Source organism: Muntiacus reevesi, chromosome 8, assembly GCF_963930625.1.
Source record: "Muntiacus reevesi chromosome 8, mMunRee1.1, whole genome shotgun sequence".
NCBI classification, from domain to species: Eukaryota; Metazoa; Chordata; class Mammalia; order Artiodactyla; family Cervidae; genus Muntiacus; species Muntiacus reevesi.
This window is the reverse complement of record NC_089256.1, coordinates 43,726,994-43,749,043: the sequence shown is the minus strand read 5'-3', so window position 1 is coordinate 43,749,043 and position 22,050 is coordinate 43,726,994. Positions and strand designations below refer to the sequence as shown.

General features: G+C 40.1%; 1 protein-coding gene across 3 annotated transcripts in view; it reads left to right on the top strand.

Annotated features, from left to right (window-relative positions):
- The window catches only part of GPR156 (G protein-coupled receptor 156), a 109,410-nt gene that overhangs the window by 59,497 nt on the left and 27,863 nt on the right, over nucleotides 1-22,050 (top strand). For all 3 annotated transcript variants that reach the window (XM_065943553.1, XM_065943552.1, XM_065943554.1), the window contains 2 exons: nucleotides 20,672-20,807; nucleotides 21,062-21,172. In XM_065943553.1, coding sequence (XP_065799625.1) covers nucleotides 20,672-20,807; nucleotides 21,062-21,172 — 247 coding nt within the window. The remainder of the gene's footprint in view (nucleotides 1-20,671; nucleotides 20,808-21,061; nucleotides 21,173-22,050) is intronic.

The window sequence follows — 22,050 nt, the reverse complement described above, 5'->3', positions numbered from 1 at the left end:
TGTCAGTCTGACTTCTTATGCTCTACTCCTCACTTGGCCTTAATCCCTCTTATGACATATCCCTAACCCTTGCTTTTTTCAAAACCCTCATTCTAACTTCATAGCTGATATTGTCAGATGGATGTTCCTCAGTCAATTCAGATTCGGTGACCAAAAACCAAATTCACACCTTACCACTAATCTTTCTCTACCTCCATGTCTGTCTTATCTCAATTAATGGCACTACTATCCATCCACTCCTCATTCTGGATTTCCTTGTCTCCCTACACATCCAATTAGTCTCCAGGTCTTAGACATTTAATCTCTGAAATGTCTTCTCAAATTGACCTCCTATTATCCATCTCCATTGCTCACATGTAGTCCTGATCTACTTTTTATCTAAATTCTTGCAGTAGCCCTCTAACTGGTCTTGTCCATTTCCAGTTCAACTTCTGCTCTCTTGCCAGCATTTTTTTCAAACATAGACTCTATTGCCTACTTAACTCCTAACGTAAGCATTTTTTTCGTAATCCAGCTTTAATCTACAATTTCTGTTTATTCCTTTTAAATAAGGTTGCATTTTCATCACCTGGCCTTTGCTCATGCTCTTCCTTATTTCATGACTCTTCTCATTTTTCACCTAATAAACTCCTTTTTATTCTTTAAGACAAACTCTAGTCTAACAAAATGTGAGCCTGGACCAGCATTATCAGTAGCATCTGGGAACTTGTTAGAAATATAAATTCTTGGGGCCCTACCGTAGACCCTACTAAATCTGACACTCAGGAGGATGATGACCGGTACTGTACTTTAAACACTCTTTTAAGTGATTCTTATCATTTCTAAAATTTCCAGAACCACTGTTCTAAGGCACAATTCCTTTATCAGTGCCTGCAGCACTTTGCCTATACTCTTAGTACTTAACTACATTGTTTCATGATCTTATTTACTTATTCATTTATCTGTATCCTCTGCTTCATACTGAGTTCTCAAATTCAAATACAAAATTTTTGTTTATTTCCTAGAACTTGCCACAGTGTCTGGCATACAGAAGATGCTTGATAAGAATTCAGAACCTAAAATATATTCTACTCCCCTCCAGGATTCAGCCCAGTTAAGAGTGCCTACAGACACACAGCACTGATATTCAGAAGATGTCCAAAGTTTCTACTCTAAAGGCTGACATGTGCCACACTACCCAGAAGCACACATACTGACAAGACCGAGAGTCAGCAAGGATGCAAAGACACTGGATGTCTCATACATTGCTAGTGGGTAAAATGGCACTACTATTTAATCTAACATACACTAACTATGTAATTCGGCAGTCATACTCCTGGGTATTTACTAGAGTAATGAAAACTTATCTTCACACAAAAACCTGTACACAGATGTTTATAGCACCTTTATTTGTAATAATCAAAACCTGAAACAACCCAGACATCCTTCAACAGGTGAATGGATAAACAAACTGTGATACACCCATATACTAGATCACTACCCAACAATAAAAGGGAACAAGCTGTTAACATATGCAACAACTGTGTTGATGGACCCCAAGGGCATTATGCCAAAAGAAAAAAAGCCAATCTCAAGATGTTACATACTGTAAGAATCTATTTATATTGTATTCTCAAGAGATGAATTTATAGTAGTGAAGAACAGATTAGAAGTTGCCATGGGTTCTGGTTGGAGGAAGGGTGTGACTCTAAACAGGGTAGTTAGAAGGAGGTTTGGTTTTGTTTGCATAATGGAACAATTTAGTATCCTAATTATGGTGGTAATTGCATTAATCTATACATGTTATCAATTTCATAGATACAAACACACACACACAAAGAGTGCATGTAAACACTAGTGAAATTCAAATAAGGTCTATAGTTTAGTTGATGGTATTGCACTGGTGTCAATCTCCTAATTTTTATAATATACTCTAGTAATATAATGCTGTGAAAGTGCTGCACTCAATATGCCAGCAAATTTGGAAAACTCGGCAGTGGCCACAGGACTGGAAAAGGTCAATTTTCATTCCAATCCCAAAGAATACTCAAACTACCACACAATTGCACTCATCTCACACGCTAGTAAAGTAATGCTCAAAATTCTCCAAGTCAGGCTTAATCAATATGTGAACCATGAACTTCAAGATGTTCAAGATGGTTTTAGGAAAGGCAGAGGAACCAGAGATCAAATTGCCAATATCTGCTGGATCATCGAAAAAGCAAGAGAGTTCCAGAAAAACATCTATTTCTGCTTTATTGACTATGCCAAAGCCTTTGGCTGTGTGGATCACAATAAACTGTGGAAAATTCTGAAAGAGATGGGCATACCAGACCACCTGACCTGCCTATTGAGAAACCTATATGCAGATCAGGAAGCAGCAGTTAGAACTGGACATGGAACAACAGACTGGTTCCAAATAGGAAAAGGAGTACGTCAAGGCTGTATATTGTCACCCTGCTTATTTAACTTATATGCAGGGTGCATCATGAGAAATGCTGGGCTGGAGGAAGCACAAGCTGGAATCAAGATTGCCAGGAGAAATATCAATGACCTCAGATATGCAGATGACACCACCCTTATGGCAGAAAGTCAAGAGGAACTAAAAAGCCTCTTAATGAAAGTGAAAGAGAGTGAAAAAGTTGACTTAAAGCTTAACATTCAGAAAACTAAGATCTGGTCCCATCACCTCATGGGAAATAGATAGGGAAACAGTGTCAGACTTTATTTTTTGGGCTCCAAAATCGCTGCAGATGGTGAGTGCAGCCATGAAATTAAAAGACACTTACTCCTTGGAAGGAAAGTTATGACCAACCTAGATAGCATATTAAAAAGCAGAGACATTACTTTGCCAACAAAGATCCGTCTAGTCAAGGCTATGGTTTTTCCAGTGGTCATGTATTGATGTGACAATTGGACTGTGAAGAAAGCTGAGCACCGAAAAAGTGATGCTTTTGAACTGTGGTGTTGGAGAAGACTCTTGAGAGTCCCTTGGACTGCAAGGAGATCCAACCAGTCCATCCTAATGGAGATCAGTCCTGGGTGTTCATTGGAAGGACTGATGCTGAAGCTAAAACTCCAATACTTTGGCCACTTCATGTGAAGAGTTGACTCATTTGGAAAGACCCTGATGCTGGGAGGGATTGGGGGCAGGAGGAGAAGGGGACGACAGAGGATGAGATGGCTGGATGGCATCACCGACTCGATGGACATGAGTTTGTGTAAACTCCGGGAGTTGGTGATGGACAGGGAGGCCTGGTGTGCTGCGATTCATGGGGTCGCAAAGAGTCGGACACAACTGAGCGACTGAACTGAACTGAGCTGAATATAGTATGTTATCTTTGGAGAAGGCTGGGTGAAGAGTACACAGAAATTCTGTTCTGTTTTGCAATTCCCTGTGAGTCAAATAATTTCATGAGAAAAAGTCTTTTGAGAAAAAGAAATTCAGGGATTTCTCATGAAAGCTAAATGAGAAAGCACTGCTTGACACAACACTAAAGTGTGACCCAGGGAGGGAGGAAAGTTCACTGCCCAGTAGAGATGGGTAAGGAGGGATGTGGAGTGGAAATTGCCTTCCAGACCATTTGATAGAACATGGCCTGGGCCTGTTCGCTTCTCTCCAGCCTGACTATGGACTCCTGCATGCTCGGGGAAGAGTGAGTACTGGGGTGGAGAGGGAGGTGAAAGCTTATTCCTCAGCAGTTTCCGACCCAAGGAGAGTGGGAGGAAAACCTTTCCTCAATAGGCCTAGGTGGGGAAATGGAGGGTGGGATTAGGATATGTTGACCTCTAGAACTTCCCTGGTGGCCCAGTGGTTAAGATTATGCACTTCCACTGCAGGGGGTGAAGGTTTGATTCCTGGTCAGGGAACTAAGATCCCTCATGTTGGGTGACATGGACAAAAAATGAAAGTAGGTTTTTAAAAATATTTTAAATAGGGTAATGATACTATGTATCTCAGAATGCTGTGAAGATTACATTAGGTAGCATAGAGCACAACCTGCTGCTGCTGCTGCTGCTGCTGCTAAGTCACTTCAGTCGTGTCTGACTCTGTATGACCCCATAGACAGCAGCCCACCAGGCTCTGCCGTCCCTGGGATTCTCCAGGCAAGAACACTGGAGTGGGTTGCCATTTCTTTCTCCAATGCATGAAAGTGAAAAGTGAAAGTGAAGTCGCTCAGTCATGTCCGACTCTTAGCGACCATGTCTGACTCATGGCGACTGTGTCCGACACATGGACTGCAGCCCACCAGGCTCCTCTGTCCATGGGATTTTCCAGGCAAGAATACTGGAGTGGGGTGCCATTGCCTTCTCTGATAGAGCACAGCCTAGCATATATTAAATATGTAATTGATATTGCCTACTCTTTTTTAATATTATTCTGTATAATTATCAATGTTCTAAGAAGTAGAGAAAATAAGTATTCAGATGATTCTGACCATAATGTAATTTTTGATGATTCAGAGGTGCTTCATGATCCTTTAGTACTTCAAACATCATGAAATCAGCATTTAGTCAGATAATTTAACATAAAAATAATACTTTTTACTTTCTATCACTGGTTTCTTATCTGCTTTTTACTTTAGATACATTATCTCTAACCCTTATAGCACTCAGAAGGATAAACATTATTTTCCCCAGGTGACATGAAGAAGCCACCCCACCTTGGTTAACAGATCACCCATCACACATAACTAGTCCATCTATTCAGTCTGATTTCCAAGCCTTTTCCACAACATTATGTTACCTTGGTATTAACCTCAGTGTTAATCCATGAAAGCTGCTTAAACACACACACAGCCTACCTAACAGTCGTTCCTTTCACATCAGATTACAGGACAGAAAATGCAACTCCTGTCACAGCCGAGGGCAAACACTTCCAGGCTATTGCTGGGGCCAAGACTTGGAGACACTAGACAATGATGGAAACCAAGAGTCCAAAGCCAGCTGTCACAAGAATTCAGTCTGGGGTTCCAGCCAGTAGGTCGAGCCAGGAGTCATAAGGGAACCCTGCCAAGGTTCAAGGTCCAAGCCAGCAATCAGAATTGGAAGATGCAGGCAGTGCCCCAGCAGAAGGCACTCTAGGGGGCTCAGACTTCCACTATGTCTCCTCTGTATGGTAAATTCCAGCTGAAGGTGAGAAGACAGATGAAAACCCTGGGCCAGTCAGAGCTCCTGCATGACCTTAGAAATCAGAGTCAAGAAGGCCCTAGGAGAAGTTTGTTGATCAGTAGGAGGGACTCAGGGCCCAGGTGGCTGGGATAGACTGAGGGTAAGTGAAAGATCACTGAAAGGAACCAAGAATCAGGACTTCTGGATTAGCCATCTCTGTGTGGTCCCTATCTGGCTGTAAAATTGCATATAGATCCCTTCATCTTAAAATGAAGGAGTTGGGTTCACTCACTAATTTAAGCCATGTTCCTTAGAACCCTAAGACTCAAAACCTGTCCTAAGCAATTTGGGGTGGGGGCAGTGGTGGGGAGCAGTAAGTCTTGCCTCTAGAAGTCTCCTTTTTTCTTTTTGGAGTACCCTTACAAGACTCATGATTTATCCAGGGTACAGACATTTAGTAGGTTTCTACTAGGTTCAGAGCTCTATAGACAGTGCTAGAGGCAAAGCTGAGTAAAACCCCAGCCCAGCATCATGAATTCCCAGATTTTGGCCCAGCAGGGTTGATTTCAGCAGTTGTAGTGGGGATTTTGCTCAGATTGACTAAGGCCCAAAGTTCTCATACCACAAACCTGAGGATTAGAAAGAAGGGGAGGAGGGAAGGGAAACCTCCCTAGCACTGCAGGCGAGTGCCTCAGAGAGATCAATTTACATGTCACCTGGTAAATGATAATACTCTGGTTGACAGCAGACGCCCTTTGATTGGTGTTTCATGTGGCCAACTGTGCTTGTGCTTTTTGCTCTACTTAAAATCAGGGCATCTGCTCTGTCCTTTGGGAAGTGCTACAAGTCTCCTGCTAGGAATTGCTCAAGGCCTTTCCCACAGCTAAGGGGAGATAGGAAGCTGAAATCCCTGCTTCATAAATTATAACACATGCCTACCCTCTCAGGTCTGAGGTATTTGACAGAAGAGAATTTTTTGTGTTTCTAGTGTTCCCTGCCTCCATGGCATTTAAAAATACATTTAAAATATAACTACATAAGACATGGAAACTAATTTTTTTTAAACCTATGTGGATGTGGCCATAATACTCCTGATTAAAGCCACTCAAGCTCCCTTCTAGTAAGGATACTTTTTGGTACCCTTTTTCCCTCTCATCACCAACTTATCTTGAATTTATCAGTATGCATTTTCACCACTGTCCTAAACTTGAGCTGGTATAATGAAGTACTTAACAGACATTGAGTCTTATATCTAATATCCACATTTCAGCTTTAAAAATGTCTGTAAGGTTGCATTTTAAAATTAATCTTTAGGCCTGTTTATAGTCCCAGAGAGCTATGCATTCTGAAATTTGTATTCTAGAAATTTATATTCATAGTACATAAAAATATCCATAACAAGCATGTATTCATATACATAGATTTTGTAAATGTCCCAGTCTATACTGAGAAAATAACTGGTACTGTTAAGTTCTTATTCTATTTTAAAAGATGACAGAATAAGAAAATTATCTTTGCAGTGAAGGCATTAGAAACCAGGGAGGTGGAGTCCTAATGAGCCAGAGGACAGAAATTACATCTCATTTGCTTTCTTGTCTCCAGTTCTTCTTCATACCTTGACAAGTAGATATTTAAGAATTGTTGAATTAGTGTCTGATGCAGAAAGTTCATTAAGAAGATAATAATGAATAAAACATGGAGACACTAAGGTCATCTGTTAAAGGGAAATTTGGGGGCAGGATATTTACTGTTTTCTTTTGCACTTAATAGCTAAATATTTTGATTGATTGATTGAGATGTAAATTCTAATGCATCTTTGGTAACTAGGTCAGTCTATTGTTCCTACTTAAGGTAGAGAAGCAGAAATGCAAAGTATGACTGGATATATTAATAAGCCAGAAGCAGGGAAAAGAAATTTGCTTCTGGAATAAGTTGAGAAGGAAGAGCTGGAAAGGGTCTTAGATTTCATCAAGTCGAAGCACTGCTAACCATTTAGCTCTTCTGCAGGCAGGATGTCCTTATTTATCCAGTTCCTCTCTAGCTTCAGTGCTGAATACAGGCCTGAATTGACAGACTCGTTGGAAGGGAGTTTGCTCTCTGTGTGAAACAAGGCTTGGAAGCACTTAACGGCTACAGGAAAGCAGGCAGATTTAGGGAAGCCAGGCTTACTCAGGACAAACAACAGGGCTGAGTGTTTCAGTTCTTGACAAAACACCCTTGACTGCTTGCGAGGATGTAAAGAGAAGGCATGCATTGCAGTCTAGCTAGAAGCAGCAGCAAATCAAGATCAGCAGATTTTCTGAAGTCAGAATGGGATGCGTGTTGTTAACCTCTGAGCAGATGTCAGCTGAGATCCTGTAGTCTGTGTGGTCATGAAGATGAGGTCTTATCCATCAATTTCTCGACAAGGGCTGTCACTATATCACTGGGCCTACATGGCTCTCAACACATGATGTAAAAGATATAGCATTTCCTGGGGGAATTCAACCAATGGAAAGGAATCTTTCAGGTGGCCTGATTTCAATGGAGACAGGTGAATACACATGTGTGTGCCTGTGTGAGTATACACACCTCCAAGATGCCGCACTTTCCTAGAAACAAAGAATGGGAGAGCAAGCACCCCGTTAGGATCCTTTCTCTCATGTATTTTTAGACTCCCTCAGCATCATACTGAGAGGCAAAACTGAGGAGGGGCTTACCCAGATGACAAGGCTTTTCAGTGAGGGTTTGGTATCTGGAATTTGCCAAGTGGTTAAAATCCTGTGTCTATGGAAGTCCATAGCACCTAAAATATCTTGTCCCTTTTGTGTTCAGTAATGCCAGAGAGTTTTCAGCCATTCTAGGAGGGACTAAGGGGATCCTCCTAAAACTCCTGCCTTTACCCAGAATGTACTCCTCTTAGCATACAAACATTGAACCAGCTCTAGACTCTCCCTCAGACTATCAGGGATCTCTGCTGCTTTATGGCCATTTGACTAACTTTCAGACAGATGAGAGCCTCATCCATCCACCTAATAGAGGAGAGAAATGCCAGGGAAAAATAAGATGAAGGAAGAGAACAATGGGCTTTCCATGTCCATCAGTGAATTCATTCATTTGTCTAACAAATGGTTATGGAATACTTGCTGTTTTCCAAAACCTGTACTAGGGACTGAGATACAGACAAATAAGAAACAGCCTGGCTTTTGAGGAGTAGAAATTGTCTAGTGGAACAAACAAAAATGTTGTAATATCACATGACAGTTGTATTGGTGTACGTATAGCCTGGGGTAATATAAGGACAAAGAGGAGGGGACCAAGCCTAGACCAAGGGCATCATCCAGACAGGCACATGCTCTTATTTCTTTGAGTCCAGTGAAGTGAGTCACTCACAAAGGAAATATGAAGAAATACCTCACAGAACAAATAAAAGGATTGACTGGTAGTACAATAAGCTTGGCTGATTGATTTTGTTGCCAACAGTCTACAAGGTTATACAATATTCTCCCCCAGCAGTCAGCTGCCTAGATATAAAACAATGGATTGTAATTTTTTAATGTAACTAGAGTTGATTTACAATTTGTGTTAGTTTCCAGCATACAGCTTCAGTTTCTTCTGCATTATAAGACATTGAATACAGTTCCTTATGCTATACAGTAAATCCTTGTTGAATCCTTGTTAAATCTTGATTTGTATATAGTGGTGTGTATCTGTTAATCCCATACTCCTAATTTATCCCTCCCCCACTTTCCCGTTTAGTAACCATATATTTGTTTTCTATGTCTGTGAGTCTGTTTCTGTTTCATTGATAGGTTCATTTGTATCATATTTTAGATTCCACGTATACACGATATATGGTATTTGTCTTTCTCTGTATGACTTACTTCACTTAGTATGATAATCTCTTGGTCAACTCATGTTGCTGCAAGTGGCAGTATTTCATTCTTTTTATGGCTGAGTAACATCAGTGGATTGTACTCTTGATGCGAGTTTTGTTGAGCAGGTTGCACCAAAAGGTCCTATTTGGAAAGAGAATTGAGTGTTGTTGAGAGTCAGTTCAGATAGCTAACCAGAGGTCTGAAATTGAGTAGAGAAAGGAAGAGAGACTGTGAGGAAGCTAAGGAACCAAGGAACTGGCAACCCAGAGGCTTCAGTGGGCAAATGTATTAGATGTAAGCTTATGAGAGTAGAAGGTCGGGGACAAGAGACTCATTCATTCATTTGTCAAGTATTTATTGAGTAATTTCAATATGTGAGGTAGTGTTACAGTGCTGGGAGTACATCATAAGCTGTTCTAATTGGCAAGTGGTAGTGTTAGTCCCTCAGTCGTGTCTCTTTCTGACCCCATGAACTGTAGCCCTCCAGACTCCTCTGTCCATAGAATTCTCCAGTCAAGAATACTGGAGTGGATTGCCATTCCCTTCTCCAGAAGATCTTCCCAACCCAGAGATCGAACCCGAGTCTCCTGCATTGCAGATGGATTCTTTACCGTTTGAGCTACAGGGAAGACCTAATTGGCAAGAGAAGACGTTAAATAAGAAGAGTTATAATATGTATATTACATAACATGTTAGAAGGTGATAAGGACTATGGTGGGATGGGGTTGGAGAGAATGGAGTAGGACAAGAAGGATTTGGAGTCTAGTGGAAGAGTGTGATTTTAAGTGGGATTATCATCATAGCCCAGGTTGAGAGGGTGACATTTAAATGAAGACATGAAAGGAGAATGGGAATGAACTACACACATACATTAATTAAAATATTCCAGGCAGGGAGAACAATCACTTTGAAGCCTTAAACTGTGAGAATGCCTGGTGTTTTCATAGAATATCAAGGAGGTATGTGGCATTGGATGGGAAAGGGGAAGAAGTAGAAAATGAGGTAGAGAGAGAGTAGGGACCAAATGTGAAGGCACTGTAGACACTGGAAACGAGTTTGGCTTTTTCTCTGAGTGAGATAGAAAGCCATTGCAGGGTTTTGAGGAGAGAAGTGACATGATCGGTATAGCTGCTGTGTTGAAAATAGACTTTGGGAGGATCCAGAGTAGAAGCAGTGGGAGTCCAGTTAGGAGGTTGGTGCAGTAATCCAAATTGCAAAATCAGAGTTTGATCAGGGTGATGGCAACAGAGGTGGTGAGAAGTAGTTGGATTCTGGATATGTTTTAGGGATACAGCCAATAGGATTTCATGACAGATTGGATGTGGGAGGTGAGCTAGAGTTAAGTATGACTCCAGAATTTTTAGTCTAAGCAGATATAAAGAAGAAGTTGCCATTATCTGAATGGGATGGGGAAGAATGTAAGAACAGGTTGAGAGGAAAACTAGGAGTTAAATTTTGGACTCATTGAGATCAGAGAGTGGAGTATCAGTGTTTAAATTTTCTGAAATGGAACCATTTTGAATGATCATAAGACTCAGGGTGTGACCCTTGGGGATGGGTATCTGAAAGTAGAATAAAGTGCAGTTGTTATAATTAAAGAATTTAAATTCTTAAAATTGAAAGGTTAATGAAATCTCTTAGAATGGTCTCCTAGGATGGTGGCCCAGGCAGGAGAGAAAGAAGAAGAGCCGGGCTGCTCTCACCCTTATGATACAGTTTGACTACAAATAGCTACAAGTCACACAAATATTAGTTTGACATGTCCAGAATTGGGTTCAGATTTTAAGCCTAATACATTAGAGATAAACAATCACATTTGCTGAAACACAACAGATAAAATTATGATAAAGTCACTTGGAACATACCCAGATGAGTTAGATTTATAATCCCATTGTAGCATGGATCAAAAACAGTGGATTAAAAAAAATTCAATAAATTTCACAATTTAATCTTAATTGTTTTGTTAAAAAGCTTTTTGGAAAGATACCCATATTTAGTTTTAGATATATTTAAAGCTCAATACCACTTATGTAAATTCATGCAGCATTTTAGAAAGCATGGCCCTGTGACATTATAGGAAGGTTTTCTGATTGTCACAGCAAGCTCAGAAGTAACCTAAGCTCCTTTCACAGGCCATGTTTCCAAACTCTGTCCTTAGCATCAGTAAGAAGAAACCTCAGGATGACCAATCAGTCTCCATAAATTCAAGTATAATGAAACTCCAAGGTCAGACACTGATATTTGATTAGGATTTTTAAGACATCATACTCTGAGCTGGTGGATGCTATTTATACATCTAAATTCATTAAAGATTATTGAAATGGTAACCCAGGTTTATACAGGTTCTACAGATATAGATGGATATTTACCTCTATGTACTGAGACCTTACTTGAGAACTGAGAAAACTCTTGCCTTGTACTGCCAACTAATAAATGAAAAAAAGATAATGAGATAGTTACAAAATAAAAATTCCCACATTGTTTGTCAGTAACCCCATCTGGGCTTTTTATCTCTTTAAAAAGATAAAAGACTTTATAAGTAGATATTATTTAAATCTTCTTGCCATGTAGAAATTAATGTTTGTGGTTGATTAAAATATTAAGCATATGCAGGCTTCATCTTTTAGTTCAATAGAAAAATATAAATGACATTATTGGTTGAATTCCTATTAAAGTATCAAAGACATTCTCCAGACTTACATAATTCACCTGCTGAATTGGAGATGATTCACCTTTCAGTGACTTCACAGGTGTTAACTTGGCCAGACAAAACAGATAAATTGTCTTCCATTCATTTTTTTTTTCCTGAGGTAAGTTTTCAGTAAAAATATTTAGGAAAATTATCAAAACATAAATATACAAGTCATAACATGTCCATTTGGAAATCAGTTTGCATCAACTTTTGAGATGTGAAGACTATATAATGTATATTTTGTTGGGTTTTTTTATTAAAAAAAAACAACACTAAAATGAGTTCCTCCTAACTAAATCAAGAGGGGGAGGAATTCTAAATCAGGATTCTTGCAGTACTGAACTACACAAAAGAGACCTGATTGTACAGTGGTGTTCACATAAAATGGTCCAGAGGGGAGTTAAGAAAGAAACCTACCAATCAGTGATCTAGAAAACACAGCGTGGCTGTGAAAGCGGGATACTTGCTTGGTGAAAATCTCCTCATCAGATATTCATGGCTGATGCCTAGGAGCTTGTGAGAGGTTATGGAGAGCAGCCTCATTTCTTGGTCTTTCAGGAGACCACCCACTGGTTGTACCACTGCCCAAGCTACTGGCTGCACTGAGTGGCCAGTCCTAGCCAACAGTGCCCTGTTTTCTAAGTCAGTGTCAGAACTGGTCTCTCTGATATATTACTTTTCTTAACAAATGCTTTGTGAAGCTGCTGATAATCAGTGTTACTTTGGTAGTCAGTATTCATCACATGGGCTTCCTGGGTGGCGCTGGTGGTAAAGAACCCAGCTGCCAATGCAGGAAACATAAGAGACATGGGTTCAGTCCCTGGGTGGATAAGGTCTGCTGGAGGAGAGTATGGCAGCCCACTCCAGTATTCTGGCCTAGAGAATCCCATGGCCAGAGGAGCCTGAAGGGCTACAGTTCATTGGGTCGCAAAGAGTCGGACACAACTAAAGCAACTTTAGCACACATGCACATTCACTACATATTCCCCCTTCTTTTGGGAAAAGACAAAGAAACTAGGGACAATTACTGTCTTTTAGCCCACAGTTTAAAGACATGACGACTGAGGATGTAGACCTATTAGTACGAGGATAGGTAGAATAAGGCTTAATCTTAAATGGGGATACAGGAGACTTAAGGTGAACAATAGAAAATTGTTCTTTATACATGTAGCTCTCTTGCTAAGTGATGAAGGTGATATTTTAAGAAGGTAAATGTGAAAATAATGTACAAGATATATTAGGACAGGGAAAAACTGGTGTTACAGAGAGCTGAAGCTTATACCAAAAAACCTAAAAATTAATGTTTTTGCATTGCCTTAGAGTATTCAAGGAGTTTTAACACAAACCTCATTTGATCCTCACAATATGCTGTAGGTACATAAGAAAGAAGATATTATCTTCATTTCACAAATGAGGAAACAGGAACCTAGACTAGTTAAATGACTCAATGAAAGTCACACAACTGTGACTGACTGAGCCAGGATTCCCATCTCACACCTGACTCAAGTTCCATTTCTCCTAACATGACTGTAACCTGGATAAATGTGACAGCAGTAGGAATAGAATGTGAGGGACGGCTCAGAGAGATTTTGAAATAACAATTGAAAGAAACGCCATGATTAAGTAGAGGTGATAAAGAAAGAAGTGGAGAAGGAAAAGGAAGAAGCAAAAGGTGATCCCCAGGTTTCTAAAGCCTGAAAGATGATGAGATTAATAACATCATCAGCTGTATTTGTAACATGCTTGCTACTTGCTGGGGCCTATGCATGCTACCACACACTTGGCTGTATTGCCTCATTGAATCCTCAGCCCTCACAACTTTTTGGTTTGGGAGGAGGAGAGTGTATATTATTATTATCCCCTATTTACAAGGGGAATACATGAAGGTTGTTTTCACTTTTAGAGGAAAGAAAAAAAAGGTTTTTACTCTAAGACTAGGTAAAGCTCAACTAGAGTCATTGGCCTATGGTGACTATGCTTGGGGCTTGAGTCACAGGCAGAGGTTTGGTATTCTTGTGTGTGTGCACGTAATTATGTTGCTGACTATGAAATAATCAAGCTGGGCTGGTGGTAGTTGTGATGGTTTTAAGTCCTGCACTGCCAAACCGTTTGTTTAATGCCTCCCAGATAAATACTTTGCCTGTCTTTAAAATAGTATGTAGCTGGTTTTGCCTTGGCTCTGGCCTTCAAGGTGGTCAGTCAGGGAATCCAGGTACATAAAGAAGAATGCTTTCCCCCTCAGTAATTATTTTGAAATAAAGGTATAAGTACTCAGACAGTAAAGAATCTGCCTGCAATGCAGGAGACCCAGGTTCAATCCCTTTGTCAGGAAGATCCCCTGAAGAAGGGAATGGCTACCCCCTCCAGTATTCTTGCCTGGAGAATTCTATGGATAGAAGAGCCTGGCAGGCTACAGTCCATGGGGTCCCAAAGAATTGGACACAACTGAACATAATAAGTATAATTACCAAATGACTAGTAGTATAAATATTGTGTTTATGGAGAATGTACTATGAAAAGCTATGACAAACATAGACACCATTTTTAAAAAACAGAGACATTACTTTGCCAACAAAGGTCCATATAGTCAAAGCTATGGTTTTCCCAGTAGTCATGTATGGGTGTGAGAGTTGGGCCATAAAGAAGGTTGAGCACTGAAGAATTGATGCTTCCAGACTATAATGTTGGAGAAGACTCTTGAGAGTCCCTTTGGATTGCAAGGAGATTCAATCAGTCAGTCCTAAAGGAAATCAACCCTCAATATTCACTGGAAGGATTGATGCTGAAGCTGAAGCTCCAGTACTTTGGCCACTTGATGTGAAGAGCTGACTCATTGGAAAAGACCTTGATGCTGGAAAAGATTGAAGGCACAAGTAGAAGGAATCAGCAGAGGATGAGATGGTTGATGGCATCACCAACTCAATGGAATGAGTTTGAGCAAACTCCGGAAGATGGTCAAGGACAGGAAGCTTGGCGTGCTGCAGTCCATGGAGTCACAAAGAGTCAGACACAACTGAACAGCTGAACAATGGAATACACTATTTAGGCTAAAACCCTTAAGTATTACATTACTTCTTAATTTGTTACTAGTTATTTTTATTTCATAATTGTTATCAATCACAGTCCAGTTTAAGTCTGGTTTTTCCCTTAGGTTAACCAGTTCACTCATTTGTACCTTGTCTACAACCTCTGTTGGTGCTGAGAGTATGTCTCAGACTCTGTCTACCTTTCCCTACAATCTTCAAAATGCTCTGAAACCTCAAATATCTCTAAAGGGTCTTCCCTAGTGGCTCAGTGGTAAAGAATACACCTGCCAATACAGGAGACAAGGGTTCAATCCCTGATCTGGGAAGATCCCACGTACCATGGGGCAACTAAGCCCATGTGCCACTATTTTTGAGCCTATGCTCTAGAGCCTGGGAGCCCTAACTGCTGAGCTTACATGCTGCAACTCCTAAAGCCTGAGCAGCCTAGCACCCCTACACCATGACAAGAGAAGTCACCACAGTGAGAAGCCTGCACATTGCAATGAAGAGAAACCCCCACTCCACAACTAGAGGAAGCCCTGCAGTAACTAAGATCCAACACAGCCAAAAATAAATAAATAAATAAGGTTATTTTTTAAAAAATCACTTGAGAAGTAGTCCTTCCCAAATTTCCTGCTTTCAGTCCCTGCTTTCTTTGTCTTTCTTTCTCTTTTCTTTCTCTTCTTGGTCAGACAGAGAGAGAAAAACAGTTTACATGTCAAATAAAGTAAATAGTGCATGAAAAACTCTCCAGACTTTTTTCAAATAATATTTTACTGTAAAGCTCATTTTATTTTTAACTTAATTTTTTATTGAAGTATAGTTGATTGAGCTTCCTTGGTGGCTCAGACGGTAAAGAATCCACCTGCAAGGCGGGAGACCTGGGGTTTGATATCTGGGTCAGGAAGATGCCCTGGAGAAGGGAATAGCTACCCACTTCAGTATCCAGGCCTGGAGAATTCCATGGAGAGAGGAGCCTGGCAGGCAATAGTCCATGGGCTTGCAAAGAGTCAGACACGACTGAGCAACTTTCACTTTCACTTCACTTTCATAATTGATTTACAGTGTTGTGTTAGTTTCAGGTGTACAGCAAAGTAATTCAGTTATACGTACATGTAAACATATATGTGGACAACAGACTGGTTCCAAACAGGAAAAGGAGTACGTCAAGGCTGTATATTGTCACCCTGCTTATTTATCTTATATGCAAAGTACATCACGAGAAACGCTGGGCTGGATGAATCCCAAGCTGGAATCAAGATTGCCGGGAGAAATATCAATAACCTCAGATATGCAGATGCAGATATGCACCATCCTTATGGCAGAAAGTGAAGAACTAAAGAGCCTCTTGATGAGAGTGAAAAATTTGGTTTAAAGCTCAACATTCAGAAAACTAAGATCATGGCATCTTGTCCCATCACTTCATGGCAAATAGATGGGGAAACAGTGGAAACAGTTGCTGGCTTTATTTTGGAGGGTTCTAAAATCACTGCAGATGGTGATTGCAGCCATGAAATTAAAAGACGCTTACTCCTTGGAAGGAAAGTTATGACCAACCTAGACAGCATATTAAAAAGCAGAGACATTAATCCTTTGTCTGTTGCTTCATTTGCTATTATTTTCTCCCATTCTGAGGGCTGTCTTTTCACCTGGCTTATAGTTTCCTTTGTTGTGCAAAAGCTTTTAAGTTTAATTAGGTCCCATTTGTTTAAATATACAAGCAACTCCTGCAGCTTAATTCCAGAAAAGTAAATGACCCAATCAAAAAATGCGCCAAAGAGCTAAACAGACATTTCTCCAAAGAAGACATACAGATGGCTAACAAACACATGAAAAGATGCTCAACATCACTCATTATCAGAGAAATGCAAATTAAAACCACAATGAGGTACCATTACACGCCAGTCAGGATGGCTGCTATCCAAAAGTCTACAAGCAATAAATGCTGGAGAGGGTGTGGAGAAAAGGGAATCCTCTTACACTGCTGGTGGGAATGCAAACTAGTACAGCCGCTATGGAGAACAGTGTGGAGATTCCTTAAAAAACTGGAAATAGAACTGCCATATGACCCAGCAATACCACTCCTGGGCATACACACCGAGGAAACTAGATCTGAAAGAGACATGTGCACCCTAGTGTTCATCGCAGCACTGTTTATAATTGCCAGGACATGGAAGCAACCTAGATGCCCATCAGCGGACGAATGGATAAGGAAGCTATGGTACATATACACAATGGAATATTACTCAGCCATTATAAAGAATTCATTTGAATCAGTTCTAATGAGATGGATGAAACTGGAGCCCATTATACAGAGTGAAGTAAGCCAGAAAGATAAAGACCAATACAGTTTACTAATGCATATATATGGAATTTAAAAAGATGGTAACGATAACCCTATATGCAAAACAGAAAAAGAGACACAGATGTACAGAACAGACTTTTGGACTCTGTGGGAGAAGGCGAGGGTGGGATGTTCTGAGAGAACAGCATTGAAACAGGTATACGATCAAGGGTGAAACAGATCACCAGCCCAGGTTGGATGCATGAGACAAGTGCTCAGGGCTGGTGCACTGGGAAGACCCAGAGGGATGGGATGGGGAGGGAGGCGGGAGGGGGGATCTGGATGGGGAACACATGTAAATTCATGGCTGATTCATGTCAATGTATGGCAAAAACCACTACAATATTGTAAAGTAATTAGCTTTCAACTAATAAAAATAAATGAAAAACTAAATAAATAAAAAGCAGAGACATTACTTTGTCCACAAAGGTCCATCTAGCCAAGGCTATGGTTTTTCCAGTGGTCATGTATGGATGTGAGAGTTGGACTATAAAGAAATCTGAGCACCAAAGAAATTGATGCTTTTGAACTGTGATATTAGAGAAGACTCTTGAGAGTCCCTTGAATTGCAAGGAGATCCAACCAGTCCATCCCAAAGGAGATCAGTCCTGGGTGTTCATTGAGAAGACTGATGTTGAAGCTGAAACTCCAGTACTTCGGCCACATGATGCGAAGAGCTGACTCATTTGAAAAGACCCTGATGCTGGGAAAGATTGAGAGCAGGAGGAGAAGGGGACAACAGAGGATGAGATGGTTGGATGGCATCACTGACTCAATGGACATGGGTTTGGGTAGACTCCAGCAGTTGGTGGTGGACAAGGAGGGCTGGCATACTGCAGTTCATGGGGTTGCAAAGAATCGGACATGACTGAGTGACTGAACTGAACTGAACTGAAATATATATATATATATACATACACACACACACATATACACATATATATGTATTACACATATTTGTTCTCAAATTCTTTTCCCTTATAGGTTATTGTAAAATATTGAGTGTAGTTCTCTATGCTATACAGTAGGTCCTTGTTGGTTATTTATTTTATATATCCGTGCGTGTGTGCTCAAATCGCTTCAGTCCTGTCCAGCTCTTTGCAATCCTATGGACTGTAGCCTGCTAGGCTCCTCCCTCCATGGGATTCTCAGACAAAAATGCTGGAGTGGGTTTCCATGCCCTCCTCCAGGGGATCTTCCCGATCCAGGGATTGATCCCTCGTCTCCTGCGTCTCCTTCATTGCAGGTGAATTCTTTACCACTGAGCCACCTAGGAAACCCATTTTATATATAATGGTGTATATATATTAATCTCAAACTCCTAATTTATCCCTCCCTCCTTTCCCTTTTGGTAACCATAAGATTGTTTTATATTTCTATGGGTCTATTTCTGTTTTATAAGTGCATTTGCATCATTTTTAATTAGATTCCACATATAAGTGATGTCTTCTGATATTTGTCTTTCTCTGTCTGGTTTATTCGACTTAGTGAGATAATCTAGGTCCAGCCATGTCGCTGCAAATGGCATTATTTCATTTTTTATGACTGATTAATATTCCACTGTGTATACATACCACATCTTATTTATCCATTCAGCTCTCAATGGACATTTAGGTTGTTTCCATGTCTTGGCTATTATAAACAGTGCTGCAGTGAGCATTAGGATGTATGTATCCTTTAAAATTATGGTTTTCTCCAGGTATATGCCCAGGAGTTGGATTGCTGACTCATATGACAATTCTATTTTTTTGTTCCTTAAGGAACTTCAATACTATTCTCCATATTTCTGCATCAGTTTACATTCCCACCAACAGTGTAGGAGGGTTCCTTTTTCTCCCATTTCCTGTCCAGAATTTACTATTTGTAGACTTTTTGATGATGGACACTCTGACTAGTTTGAGGTGATAATTCATTGTAGTTTTGATTTGCATCTCTCTAGTAATTAGCAGTGTTGAGCATCTTTTCATGTGCCTTTTGATCATCCCTATGTCTTCTCTGGAAAAAATGTCTATTTCGGTCTTCTGCCCATTTTCTGAGTGGGTGTTTTTTTTTTTGTTATTGAGCTTTATGAACTGTTATATATTTTGGAGATTAATCTCTTGTTAGTTATACCATTTGCAAATATTTTCTCCCATTCTGTAGATTGTCTTTTTTGTTTTGTTTATGGTTTCCTTTGTTGTGAAAAATCTTTTTAGTTTAATTAGATCCTATTTGTTTCTTTTTCTTTTCATCACTCTAGAAGATGAATCCCATAAGATATTGCTACAATTTATATCAGAGTATTCTGACTGTTTTCCTCTAGGAATTTTATGGTATCTGGTTTTACATTTAAGTCTTTAATTCATTTTGAGTTTAATATTGTGTATGGTGTTAGAGAATGTTCTAATTTCATCCTTTTGCATGTAGCGGTTCAATTTTCCCAGTACCACACTTTGAAGAGACTGTGTTTTTTCTGTTGTATATTCTTGCTTCCTTTGAGCTTGTGCTCTGCAACAAGAGAAGCCACCATAATGAGAAGCCCAAGCAGGGCAACTAAGAGTAAGCCCTGCTCACTGCAACTAGAGGAAACCCATGCAAAGCAACAAAGACCCAGCACAGACAAAATAAATATATACAAATTTTTAAAAAGAAACGTATTAATTAATTTTGTATTAATTTTGTATCCTGTAACTTTACCAAATTCATTGATGAGCTCTAGTTTTCTGGTAGCATCTTTAGGATTTTCTGTGTAAAGTATAATGTCATGTACAAATAGTGACAGTTTTACTTCTTTTCCAGCTTGGATTTATTTCTTTTTCTTCTCTGATTGCTGTGGCTAGGACTGCCAAAGCAATGTTGAATAAAAATAGTAAGAGTGGCCATCCTTGTCTGATCTTAGAGAAAATGCTTTCAGCTTTTCACCACTGAGTATAATGTTAGCTGTAGATTTGTCATACATACCTTTATTTTGTTGAGGTAGGTTCCCTCAATGCCCACTTTTTGGAGCGTTTTTTCATAAATGGATGTTGAATTTTGTCAAAAGCTTTTTCTGCAGCTATTAAGATGATCGTATGGTTTTTATTCTTCAGTTTGTTAATGTGTATGGATTTGCAGATATTGAAAAATCCTCGCACCCCTGGGATAAGTCCCACTTGATCATGGTGTATGATCCTTTTATTGTTGGATTTGATTTGCTAGTATTTTGTTAAGGATTTTTGCACCTATGTTTATCAGTGATATTGGCCTGTAATTTTCTCTTTTTTGTGGTATCTTTGCCTGTTTTTTTCTAATAGTTTACCTTACAGCTAACTTTTAAAGGTTCCAAACTCTATCTCCTTAGGTATCTACCTGCTAGTTATTTATTCACTAGGCTGCATAGAGCAGTCTCTTAGCAACCATAAACTTTAGGGAAAAATTCTAACTCTTCTATGATACCACCTGTTTGGGGGAAGTTGGCCCTCTTTTAAGACTTGGAGTTGTATAAGCAAGAAATGCCAGAATGTAGTTCTTTCTGAAAATAAATTTAAATGAATCATAGCAATTTTTCACAGGATTGTAAAGTAGTCTTCACTATGACCTTTTACTCTGAGACTGCACTGGAGATTTTGCTGGCAGGGAAACTTTGTCCGCTCCCAGGACAAATGTCATGACTGTAGGTGTCTTTCTTCCTGGTTCCCCATAGGATTGTGAAGATGTCCAGCCCCAATCTGAACATTGTGACCTTACTGGGCAGCTGTCTGACTTACGGTAGTGCTTACCTCTTTGGGATTCACACTCAAGGTGCTTTAGTGGGAAGTTCAATGGAAACTCTCATTCAGGTAGGTGAAATCTTCAATTTTATTTTGAATATCATGCAAGTTTTGATAATTTTTGAAATCATCTGCTCCTGTGGGTGTTGGTTACCTTTATCCCTGGTGTGGGCTCTTTCAGAGGCGAACCCTGGAACCCTAAGTCAGTGAGGTCCACTTTCTGCCCCAGGATCTCTGTGGACTGAAGCTTTGCAGATCGGAATGTATGGAGAACCACAAAGGTTTCTCTCATGCCTCTTTCTTCTGTCCCTTTCCATCTGTAGATAAGACTCTCCATGTTGTGCATTGGAACGTCCCTGGTGTTTGGCCCCATTCTTGGGAAGAGCTGGCGACTCTACAAGGTGTTTACCCAGAGGGTTCCTGACAAGAGAGTGGTAAGTAGGTAGCAAGTACACATGCTTGATCATAGATAGTAGCTGCATTATTGATTAAAAGCTAGAGAAACTTGTGCCAAATTACTGGGTCTGGCCCTTTTATGATGATCTGAAGTTCCTGCCCCTTACTTCAAATCTTGGAGTCATGTGGCCTCATAAATTCCAAGACCGGAAAGTTGTTTGTCAGTGCTATTGGGAGACAGGTCTTTAAATAGAAGTCCTGCTTCATATGCATCCCAGGCCCTGGTACTACTCTGGAGGATGTGTGAACTGACCCTTATCTGGCACCAGCCTGAGGGAGAGCAAGATGCACAGAGGGGCTATTTCTTGGCACAGGTGTGAGCTGAAAAGTTGGCAGAGGGATAGTGATTACAGAGAAGCTATAGCAAGTAAGCAATTATTCCTCTCTTTGGAGCCCAGTTCTTTTCCATACAAGAAGGCCATGCTCTGTACTAAGAAGGATGGGCCGGAAACAGTGAGCAAGGAAGAACATATCCATTCAGACAGAATCAACCCTAGCAGCTATGCAGCAGCCAGATTACCTATGTGTCTCTGACATCAGGTGTCATCTTAACCACGTTCCCTCATTTTATCATGTTTCCTGATGGAGCTGCCCAAACCTCAAAGGCTGATCATCAAACCCCTTATTCTATATCGATCCTGTCCAAATCCAACATATTAACTCCAAATCCAACATAAACTCCAACAGTTGGAGTTTACTTCTCTAGACTGACAAGGTTTTCTTTTAGCAAATGTTATTAAATTGTGGTGAATATTTATCAAAAACTCCTCTGTGAATAACCATACATATGAGAAACATTGCCTAAAGGACAGTAAGCTCATCCATGCCTCTAGAACACTAATTCCTTTTTTTAAAA